This window comes from Mesitornis unicolor, unplaced genomic scaffold (genome assembly GCF_000695765.1).
Source record: "Mesitornis unicolor isolate BGI_N332 unplaced genomic scaffold, ASM69576v1 scaffold7433, whole genome shotgun sequence".
Taxonomy (NCBI): Eukaryota; Metazoa; Chordata; class Aves; order Mesitornithiformes; family Mesitornithidae; genus Mesitornis; species Mesitornis unicolor.
The window spans coordinates 1-12,066 of NW_010172503.1; the positions used below are offsets into that span (position 1 = coordinate 1).

A 12,066-nucleotide genomic window follows, 5' to 3' on the forward strand; every position below is an offset into this window, starting at 1 on the left:
GTTCTGTGATTCTGTGATTCTGTGTAATTAAGGTATTGAAGTCACTATTTACTCAAAGCTTGTGAAACATTTGAAATGCTAGTGTCTTCTAACTCATTTTTAGCCAGAGCAACGTTTACTCCATTATCTGTTTCTTAATAGAAAATCTTACTATTATTTCAACAGAAGTAAAATGTGGTAAAACTTACAATGGCACTGTAAATTGAAAGGAATAAAATAAATCACTGACCTTATCCGTCACCATTTCTACTCCAATCATAAGTCCCTTGCCACGGACATCTCCAACAATCTCGAATTTATCCCGCAGTTTAGCCAGCTCCAGTAGCATATATGTTCCCACATCCTCACTGTTTTTTTGTAGACCATCTTCTTCAATTGCCTAATTAAGATGACATACAATGACCGTGTTGCAGGAAAAGCTTCCAATACAGTTGGTTAATCCCTATTTAGCTTGATGATACATTATGTTTATCTCACTTCCTTGCAGACTGTTTCTTCACTACTACAATCCTTTACATTTTTCTTCTCTTACAATCCTCTAATGACATCAGAGTACAATTGAATATAATGTTTTAACATTGCTGTGGTGTTTTTCACATTTTACTTACGATTTCATGAACAAAATCCAGTAATTCATGCTCACATGTACTTATAATTGATAAATGCCTAACCAGCAGGATTATTTTCAGAATCTTATCAGAAATATCTTAATTCTTTATCAGTATAATGAGAAGAATATGATTTGACAAGGCATACCTATGTGTACTGGGCCAACTTTTAGGAAACAAGTTGTGTGTTTTTATTAGATTCATCAGCAAACACCATGCTTTTTAGTCAGAATCTTCTTTTTTGTTCCTTACTCTCCTCTCCTTAATCAAAGTTCTGACATGCAGTCAGCTATCAACACTGCCATGCGCAAATAATTTTATGAACCTAATATATGCATTAAGAAAATTTGCACCAAAAAAACAATAAATACAATTACAGAAGTTAAACTAGGTGTTTCAACCACCTTATAAAATACTTTACAAAAATCCCCAAAACACTCAGAAAGTAACATGAACAGAAACAGTGTCTGGGTAATAAAGTGAGATTCAAGGACAAATGGACTGTACACGATTAAGACAAATTAAATAGTGGCTTACTGCCCACTGACTGACTTTCTGCTGGATAGTAAGTGAAATATGTTGTAGATTTTTATATTCTATTTTTCATGAGGGATTTTTTTCAAAAGGAACTCTGACCTTAAGTGTTTTTAACTCTCTGGTCATTAAGGCTTTTTAGGCATAAGGTAAAAGCTGTGGAGGTAAAACAGTTTTGTTAAGCATAGTCCTATGAAAGAATTAGCTAAGACTTTTGAGAAAGTGCTTTCCTACATTTTTATTAACAAAGTCAAGTCAAAAAAGGAGACAAAGAAAGACAATTCTGAAAATATAATTAGATTACTCCTATTCTTGCTAGAGGGATTAAAATTTTGCAATGGAACTAATCAGGAACACAGCGCACATTGGCCATGCATGCATTAATACATGCACATGTTTATGCATTTTATACAGTTATTTAAGTAATTGCCCACATGTAATTTTATAGTAAGAATAAATGTACACATTTTCATATTTTGATAGAAGAAAAAAGTGTAGAACTTATAAATTTATATAACATTCTCCCTACATCAAGAACTGCAGATCCAACTGCGCAGGCCAAAGGGTTTCCTCCAAATGTATTAAAGTGAAGGTTTTGAGCCAAGGAACTTGCAATCTCTAAAAGAAAAAGAACACTGATTACTCTTAGAGTTGCCTTAACAGTACTTATCTGCTTTAACTTAACTGTTAAGTTAAATTTGCTGTGCTTCAACCCTGACTCTACTGCAGACAACCCAACAGGAATATTTTTTTTCCTGCAAGCAGTCTGTGGAACATATGACTATTTCTAAAAATTATAGTGTCTAGCAGATGCTAAAAACAGACACACTTCTAACATATGCTGTCAGTTGTCCCCTTAAACTGACATCTACAAATGTTCTTCACTAGATTCAGCCAGTCATTTGTATGAATCAAGTTTTGTATGAATTTGCATGAATCAAGAATTGGCTAACATGCTGCCTTATATACTAGCAGTACATTGATATGTAAAACTGAATTCAGTGAGGATTTCTACGACCTATTATCAACTCTGCTAATGACTCACAATGTCATCCCTGCTTCTAAATAAAGCTTTGCACTGGTACAGCACAGCACTTGGTAAAACAAGTGAGTAATGATAATCCAATTCATTTGTCAAAAGATAGATTGAGACAAAGACTGTTACTAAAGCTCAGCTGTTTGGACAAACATCTCTCCACTAGGCAATTGTGCATAGCATATGTTGTAACAGCTCTATTAAATTTATTTAAAAATCTAAGCAGAACAGAACACTTATACCTTTTGTTGTAACAACAGCTGCCATTGGGAAACCATTACCAATTCCTTTTGCCAAAGTAACAATATCAGGGACTACATCATGTGTTTGAAATCCCCAGAAATGGCTGCCCATCCGTCCAAATCCTGTCTGTACCTTTCAAAAGAAAAATCCAGAGAAAGACCCATTATTTTCTCAGATTTTACAATATGGTTTCTTTTTCTTTTCTATTGTTACTGATTTGCATTAAACTGCAACTACATTTGGAGATCCTTATTCAGATGGCTTTGCACAAAACACTATTTATTCTGAGTTTTTCTTTCACGTATGAAAGAGATAACACGTCACCATGTCTTAGGCATGGTGAGATGCACAAATAAGCTGCAGCTTCCATTTCAAAATGGAAAGAAAATGCAGTTGCTTATCACATTTCAAAATCAACCTCATGATTGCTGATTTCTACTGCTGCAATGCTTGAGGTACATATCACGGTCACTTAGAAGAGTTTGCTACTATTTCAAAATAGCTTTAGCTAAGCAAATTCTATTTATAAAATGTATTTGCAGAGGTACAGCAATCAACTCCCTTCTAGAGTTTATGTATGCCAACAACACTTGTAAGAGGAAGTGTTATTGTGACAAACCTCACATCACAGCTGGCATTTATTAGCTACGTATTTATGTAAATCTACTGCTCCCACAGGTAAGGACTGAAGTCTGCTACTAATGTTACCTGTGTTTAAAATCAGAATACCATATAGCAGAATAAAGGCAGTATAAACCGGGAGGCTCCTACACTTGGAAAAATAAACTGTGTTAAATTTAAGCTATGAAGTGTATAGCATTTCCAGGCTTCCAGTTTGCCTTCACTTGGATTCTTTTAAGATGACTTTCAGAAGTACACCAAAGTCTAGAGCTCTTATGTAAAAAAACCCAAAACTCACTTCATCTGAAATACAAACGCCTCCTCTTTCCCGAATAAGCTGATAAGCTTTCTTTAAGAAACCTCTTGGGTACTGAATAGCTCCATTAACACCCTGTCAAGACAAAAAAGACAATGTCTTCAGGAACAGACAAGGAAACAGAACTTCCACTGTGTGACTATCCTACAATAAGAAAAAAATACCAGCAGCCCTCAGGTAATAGCAAGACTGTTGTCTCAGGTTTCTGGCTTCAGAAGTGAAGCTGCTTCATAAAGTTCCTGCTCAGGTCACTCATTCCCATTCCACGGGGCAGTTTGCTGTTCCATTAGTTGTGCTGGTATAAATGTTTGTGAGGCCATACTGTAAACTGGATCACTGTAAAACAGAGTCAATTAAAGGTAACTGCAAAACCAAGTACCTTTAAAACCTACACACTGAGAAACCCAGAAACTGTTTTATGACAAAATTAGCCAGAATTCACATCCCTTCTTTTGTTAATTTGTTTAAAACACTGTTTCCTCAGTTTCTTTTCATCTAGCCAGTTTTCATTTGGATCAGAAATTCCACTCTGCACCTGGACTGCAACAGCTTCTTCTACTTAAGCATGTAAAGGCTTAGAAGACAGCAAGAATGGAGAACAGCTCCAGTTTTCTCCACAGTCACAATTCTCACTTTTTTTGTGTGTGTGCGCCTTTCCTTTTTCTGGGATGTTTTATCCATTTTTCCAATTTAAGAATCACACATACAGCAGTTCTGAAACTAGGGTAAAACACTAAGAGAAATCCTGTGGCTGCCACTTGCTGGACTGCTGCTAAAAATATAGTGGACAACATGGCTGGGAAGAGGCGGAAGAGGGATTGAGTTAAAGTTTACAGAAACAGTGAAGAGAAAAACAGTACAAACTTTGGAAGAAGGTATTAGAAACTAAAGAATAGCATGGATCATACTTGCTATTTAAATGCAGAAAAAATCTGTATGTTTAATCAAGATTCTCTGTTTAATTTAACTTCATGAGCAAAATTCTAGCTCCACTGAAATCAGTGACAAAAGCTGAAATTTGAAGACAGCGCACCCATTCCTTCAAATCTTTAAGGTGTTTAAAGCGTTAAAAAAACCCCAACAAAACAAAACCCCAGCAGAAGTCTATGTTTAGGATGCAGTTAAAGAATATCAGATTTAAGTGTTTCACATTATATATGTTACTGCAACTGAGAAATGGCAAACTACCTACTTGAATTGGTTCAGCAATAAATCCAGCTACTGTCTTTGGCACCGTGGTACTCAGAGTATCTTTGAGCTGTTCAAGGTACTGGTCATTTGCATGACATACACCTGTTTACAGGGGAAATAGTTTAAAGGGAATTTACTTAAAATGACAAAAAAGTGGCTTCAAAATATTAAATTACACATCTAAGTAACAAGTATTATCTGACTGCATGGTAAGTATCACCCTTATACTCTAAAACATCCAAAACAGCGAGGCAAAGCTGCCAGATGACAAGATGTTACACATTATACAGGTCAGTAAGCTGTAGGTTTAATAAAGTTTTTGAATAACCTACATCAGCAGAAGGAATAAAAGCAGACACTTTCTCAGGGGTTAAGAAACATCAGTATAAGACACAAGGAATCATTATGTTAGTGCAGGTATGAGGATCCTGGAGAATACAGCTGTGTATCAGTCTATATTGAAATAAAGATCAGAGCAATTAATATGGCTGATGCTCCCATTCACTAGGGAAGGCAAAAATAAAAAGAAAACATTCTGTTACATATGCATGTGAATTAAAAAACCACTGTTGAAACAGTGGAAGAAAATTACTGTAACTGTTGTTAACAGGAGAGCAGTTCCCACGCTGTGCTGTGTATGAAGTGCTTTGCCTCGTGTAAGCAAGACTTTTTGCGATCACTGGCTTCAGGTTGTCCTACTATTCATACTATTACAAAACAAAAGTTGGCAGGCTGGCAAATCAATCTTCAGAAACAGCAGAAAACACCCATCAATGTTTCTGTTCTTCTGGATGTGCTAAACTGAGTTTCACAGCTTCCAGAGTTGATGACCACATATGCTAGAAACAAAAGCTGGGATTTTAAGAAGAAATCTGAGTATATGAGGTATCATCTGCCCAAAATCTTTCTCAGTGGGAAGCAGGTGTCAGAGGTTGTCCTCTGCAATATTTTCTTTGGTTGCCCTTGCAAATCTTTCTTGTGGAGGTAAATATCTATTGCCACAGCCCTTTCGAATTTCCTAAACTAAAAACCAAATAGTTTTTGACCAACCTTTAGAACAGCTGCATTTCCGAACAGTTTGCACTGGAGAATCTCTACAATTGCTGCCTCCCCATGGGCCACGAAAAACATCTGGTAACATTGTCTGTCGAGTACAAGAGATACAGCTGCAGATTTGACGATAACTTTCTAAGAAAAGTTTTAATCATGCTTAGGGATGACTAATGAAAAAAACTAAAAAGCACCTGTTAGAGAAAAATGACATACCTAGTTCAAGCAAACTGTCTGAAGAACATTTGTACAAAACTTCCCCCGCAAGAAATGGTAGAACAGAGACAGTTTTGGAATCAACAATTTTAGACTATTCTAGCGATAGCCACTCACTTGATGATTTACTTTGTTTTCTTCTTTAAGTTAGTCAGCAGTTTTGGTTCTCTAAGATTAATAGCAACATTTTTAGAGTTGCTGATAGTACTTCAATAATCCAAACTACGATTAAAATCTGCAAAATATAGGGAGTCAGGCAGACCTAGATGAGTAATTACAGGCTTGAAATTGGCAAATCCAGCCTTCTAATCCTGATTGCTGATGAAATACCACCTGACTTCAGGCAACTCGTATTGAGCCAGGTTGGGAGTCTGCTATAAAGAAGCCTTCCTATAGCCAGTGCTGTGGCTGAGCTATCAACAGCACAGGTCAGAGTAGCCAATGCCATCTTCTAGCAGAAAGCAAGCAAGTCATTCTCATCTGCTCAAGGGCAGAGAGGTAACATATTGCCATTTATCTCAAATGGATGTCCTTAACAGCTAAGTCTCCTGTCTTGCTGAGATGAGGGACACAGGTTATTTTCATTCGAGGGGAGAATCTACTTCAGACCAGCTGAAAGTACCTTTGCACAGATTTGCCAATACAAACTTGAGAAATGGGGTTCTGAGCACTGGTATTTTGCACCTGACATAGATGTCCATGCAAGCACCAAGCATGACTGAAGTACTGCAAATAATGACCACTCGTGTTATGGCTGTCTCGACTCCAAATTAGCATATGTAACTATACAGAGAAGGAAAGGGGATTCTGACTCTTGTGCTTACACACCAGGAGCAGCGTATTGCAGTTTAGTTAGTAAACAGAGAGCACTTTGAAGATAGAAAATGTACTAATTGATGAAACAAACTGTTAGTTACGCAGATTAGTAAAAAAAGTAAATAGAAATCTTACTGTTGGACAGCCAAGGCCATTGGCAACACCATGCTTATAAAGACCAATAGATGACAATCCCATCGTGCAAGCACTGCCTCCATGGTATCCTCCTCTGTGCAAACAAAGCAAGCACATGAACACTCATTTCCAAGAAGAGGGTGTAACAATATCAGTTCTGAGAAGGTATATGTCTGAGCTACAAATTATTGGGGAAAATGTACATTCCCCAAGATTCCTACTGCAATTTTTTGCTCTGTTTTTGGAAGATCCATGACTGCTCATCTGCAATGGTTTCCTGAAATTTCAAAGGTTAAAACTGTGAGGTAATGTTTGCAAGGAGAAGAAAACAATGATCAGAACCAACAGCAATCCACAGTGGCTCACAAAGTTCTGCTGTAGCACCTGAGCCCTATGGAGAAAACATCTGTGTTCTTTGAATCTTGGGAACTGCTGCTCTCTCCAGCAGATGCTGCCAATCATTAAACTACATAGTGATTTCCTGCCAGTTTTATGCACAACTCAAAAGGACATGAATGAGAATATACAAGCTAGATGGGTACCCAATGTTCTGCTGAACAGAATAACAGAAAAATACAGCTCTTCATAACAAGACCTTTTATTTCTAATATTTGAGGCCACCTGGGATGCACAGTAAAGAGAAGAACTGCTTACAGTGGTGCTTGCATAGTACTTACTCCTGCGCCAACTCTCTCGTTAAGCCAGAAGAGCTGTTTGTGTACCTGTGCAGTGAACTATGGTTCAGGGATCTGGCAGAAAAATAAGGCAGCAAGACAAACAAAAATACCACAGAAATCTTTCTGCCAGGTTAGCTTTCAGCCAGAGCAGCTTCATGCTGTGGTTTGCTGCACCACTATTGCAAAGGTACCTTTGTACCCTCACAAAGAAGGGCACTGTAGGGGTGGAATGAAAGAAGAAAGTAGCAATTGCTGAAGCCTGCTTTGGCCCTGATGAAGATCTACCAAAGCACACCCTTAACACGGGGTCTACACCGTTTTCTAAGTAACAAAAGCAAAAATGGCAGGTTGTGTTTCATATGTAAACTCATCCTAATACACTGTATCAAACTTCAACTCCTGTTTTACTCCTCCTTGCCAAGTAAAATAATTTTATAGCACTCTCCTCAGCAGATCTGGGGCTGAAGAGTCCTCTATTATTTCTTAGGCATATAGAGACTGATCACACACACAGAGGAGTTTTGTAAAGATCTATCACCATTACCTCAAACCGATGATGTCGAAGTTACGAGTATATAGCCTTGCCATTAACATAGCCAAATCGTTGGCTTCTGACCCACTGTTGGTTAGATAAACCACCTATGGGAGAATGCATAGGATCAGTACAGTGCACAACCACCATCATCTTGACTGGTATGAGACCATGTCACTTAGCAACACTATAAGCTATAAGCCATCACTACCGCAAGGTGACTTCACTACAATAAACTTAGTGGTGTCCATACACTGCAGAATAGAACTAAAATCAAGCCGACCTACTCAGGGAAAGTACAGAAAATGTTGGAGATTTGGAGTCTTCAGGTTTTCCTAAGATGGAACAGTGATACAAAGAAAAATGAAAGTATCATAGTCAAACTGAGCATGACTGACTGAATAAAAATAAGCTTCACACAGGTAAAAAGGGCTCTACATTGTCCCTGCATGTTACTTACTAGGAGTGACATACACGGACACAGCCATGGAACAGAAGAGGCAAGCAGAGATTACTGTAAGCAAAAGAATTAAGTGAACATCCTGAATACAAGTTTTATGTTATGAAAACAGCTCAAGTTCTAGTGTCACTGCTTCTAAAGTTAATTTTCAGAAGTGACTGAGAACCTCTGATGCTTCAACTATGCAGATGCTTTACATTTTCAATTTCTTTAAACCTCCTTCTGTTTCAAAGATTGCGATAGCTTCACACTCTTCTGCTAACTCAATTTCATTTTGTGACCAGTTTATTTTATCACAGAAACATAGAATCTTTAAGGTTGGAAGATACCTCTAAGATCATCAAGTCCAACCATCAACCTAACACCACCATGCCCACTAAACCATGTCCTGAACTGCCACATCCACACACTTCTTGAACAACTTCAGGGATGGTGACTCTACCACCTTCCTCAGCAGTCTATTCCAGTGCTTGACCACTCTTTCAGTGAAGAATTTTTTCCTAATATCCAATCTAAACCTTCCCTGGCACAACTTGAGGCCATTTACTCTTGTCCTGTCACTAGATATATGGAAGTAGAAACCAACACCCACTTCTCTGCAACCTCCATTCAAGTAGTTGCAGAGAGTGATAAGGTCTCCCCTCAGTCTCCTTCAAACTAAACAACTCTCACTCCTCATAATTCTTGTGCTCCAGACCCTTCACGAGCTTTGTTACTCTTCTCTGGACAAGCTCCAGCACCTCAGTGTTCTTCTTGTAGTGAGGAGCCCAAAACTGAACACCATATTCAAGGTACAGCCTCACCAGTGCCAAGTACAGGGGATGATCACTTCCCTGGTTCTGCTGGCCACACTATTCCTGATGCAGGCCAGGATGCTGTTGGCCTTCTTGGCCACCTGTGCACACTGCTGGCTCATGTTCAGTCGGCTGTCAGCCAGTACTCCCAGGTTCTTTTCTGCCTGGCAGCTTTCCAGCCACTCTTCCCAGAGCCTGTAGCTGTGACCTGGCACGTGGCCTTGTCAAACCTCATACAATTGATCAGAGCCCATTGATCCAGCCTATCTAGATCTCTCTGGAAAGCCTTCCTACCCTCGAGCAGATCAACTCTCCCACTCAGTTTGGTGTCATCTGTAAATTTACTGAGGGAGACAACAAACCTGAAAATAAACAGTATTTTTCTTACTGCTTCTGGGCATATAAATGTGACATTTACGTGGTTTATTTTCTTAAATGACAGTAAACCTCACTACACAAAGTACTGTCAAATACTTTTCACTGTTAATTTTCATGAGATCAAGCAAATTAAGGCTGGCTAGATGTAAGAAGAGTTAACATCTTAGTTTCCTCAGTAATTTGTAAGATGGCAATGCCCCTTCACAGTGGCAACTGGAGGCAGAGAACAAACAGAACAGCTGCTTGGGCTATTATGCTTGTCTACATCTGGGCCTAAAAAGGCCTTGAGGGTCACCATGTTCTCTTTATCTGACAGTTTGTAGTCTCCATACAGGTATTCTCTCGACAGATACTGTGGTGCTCATTTATTTAATAAATATTTTAATATTATTTGTTACAAACAAGACATCCCCTTCACCAGCCCCTGCTCCTGTCAGAAGCAAAGTACCTTAAGTGGATCTGGAAGAAGAGATGCTAGCTTTTCAGCATACTCGTGGATTGACGGATGCATGTAGATATTAGTGGTATGCCACAGGCGAGAGAGCTGTTTCTGGGTAGCCATAGTTACCTTCCTGCATGTAGCACAAGAGACAAAGGGATTCAATTGAACACATGTGTGCACATATGCATACACATACCTACCTGTTATTAATTCTGAAAATGCAGACACTGCATCATTTGCCAGATCCATGAACACACAGACAAAATAAATGAATTCTTAAACATGTAGTGGAAATTAACCTTCATATAAGACATACATGACCATTTAGTGAATCATATTCTGGTTTTAGATGCGTAGTGCAACAGATTAACAAAGAACAAAACCAACATAGGTATCTCTTCCTGTGTTTTGTAATATAAATCAAACAGTAACAAACTTACGGGTGACAGTGACCAACACTGACAGTGACAATTCCAGCAAAGAGATCAAGGTATCTTTGTCCTTCATAATCAAACAACCACTGCATATATCCTTGATGCAGCAACAACGGCTTCTTGTAATACAATCGCAGTGATGGAGAAACATTTTGTTCACGAATCTTCTGCATACGTTCATATGGATAGGACTGAGTGGAATAAAAAGGTCAGTATCCATTTATGCTTTCTAAAGATCCAGACTAATGGAGCTGTAGTGGATCACACAGTTTACACAGCTGTCTACAGTGGTTGTTCACAGAAATAAGATTTTAACAAATTGTCACATAGAGGGTTCTACAAACTTCTGAAACCCAGCTTTTGAAGTAAGACTGCTTGCACATCTCTTCCTTAAAGTTTTTCAAAACAACAATTCAGCCATAAGTTATAGAACTGTCACAGGTGTACATATATATGTTATAGCTTGGTTGTAACAGAATTGTTTTTTTCCCAAACAAGCACATCTTAAAATCGTATTTAATGCACTGAATATTTATAGCAGAGGAGCCTATCATTCAAATCTAGAAATGCAGTCTTACTTAAATTCAGTGTAGTATGTATGACTTACTTCATATTTTTCAGGTACAAAATCGCAAGGAGGCATTTTTGCTTGTATGGAGACAGAGCTTTTCCATTTCTGCTGCCTGAAAGCAACTACAAAATAGTAAGAGAATTATCAAACACTTACCAAAGTGCATATCTGACAGAGTTTCTCAATAAGCCTGTCCACAGAACACACAACCTACAGCAAAAGCAAGGGGTTTTTTGTTTGAGAAATTTCCTTGGGGGGATGGTGAATAATTACGTAACATAGCTTTGTAAAGGTAAAATCTATGTCAATTTAATAAAAAAAAAAGAAGGCACTTCTCTCTTATCCACTAAAACTCAAGTTTTCAGTTTCACATGGGCTTTTATTTTGACAGAAAAAGACTTAAAAAGCAATATCAGTTTCTAATACTAACTCTTATCTAGGAGCAGCAAGAGCAGGAAGCCTCTGCAAGGGCATAAGAAGGCCAGGATGGCCACAGAACAGGTTGTACTCTCAGGGACCAGGGTGCAGTCCCAACAGAGAACAAGTTGGTCAAAGCAGGGTCCACTCACAGTGCCTCACGTAAATCCAGATGGAACAAGTCCAGGGTCCACCCAGGGAGTCCAGACAGGAGCAGCAGCAGATAGGGCCAGAGCCAGGCGTGGGGACAAGGCTACCACATAGGTTCAAGGTCCATCCAGGAGACCTGGCCAAAGGCTGGGCTGGTGGCAAGGCTATACCCATGGCATGGCCAAGGCAGGGACTGATGGCTCAGGGCTAAGCTGAACCAGGGCTTCTGGGCACAGGCCTTTGCTGAGGCTGCTCAGGGCAGACACAGTGTATTCAGGGCCCTGGGAACTCTCACTGCCATCTTCTGGCCTCTTTCCAAAATCCTCAAAACACCACACTGTCCTACCTTTCATTTAACTGGAAGTGTAATTAAGCAGGTATCAGAAAAAAATTATTATTTACATACAATCTCTTTCTGCATCCCTAACATTACCCGCCATGAACT

The 12,066-nt window shown here is 38.8% G+C and overlaps 1 protein-coding gene across 1 annotated transcript; it reads right to left on the reverse strand.

Annotated features, from left to right (window-relative positions):
* Positions 1 to 229: 229 nt before the first annotated feature.
* Positions 230 to 12,061, reverse strand: AGXT2 (alanine--glyoxylate aminotransferase 2; the record flags this gene model as incomplete). Its single annotated transcript, XM_010180399.1, has 12 exons — positions 12,055 to 12,061; positions 11,091 to 11,176; positions 10,490 to 10,674; positions 10,056 to 10,179; positions 7,988 to 8,082; positions 6,767 to 6,860; positions 5,600 to 5,693; positions 4,551 to 4,651; positions 3,341 to 3,433; positions 2,421 to 2,553; positions 1,672 to 1,760; positions 230 to 379 (listed from the first exon to the last, which is right to left on the reverse strand). Coding segments are annotated over exons 1-12 (1,251 nt in total), but the record flags the coding sequence as incomplete, so codon positions are not given.
* Between the last annotated feature and the right edge of the window lie 5 nt (positions 12,062 to 12,066).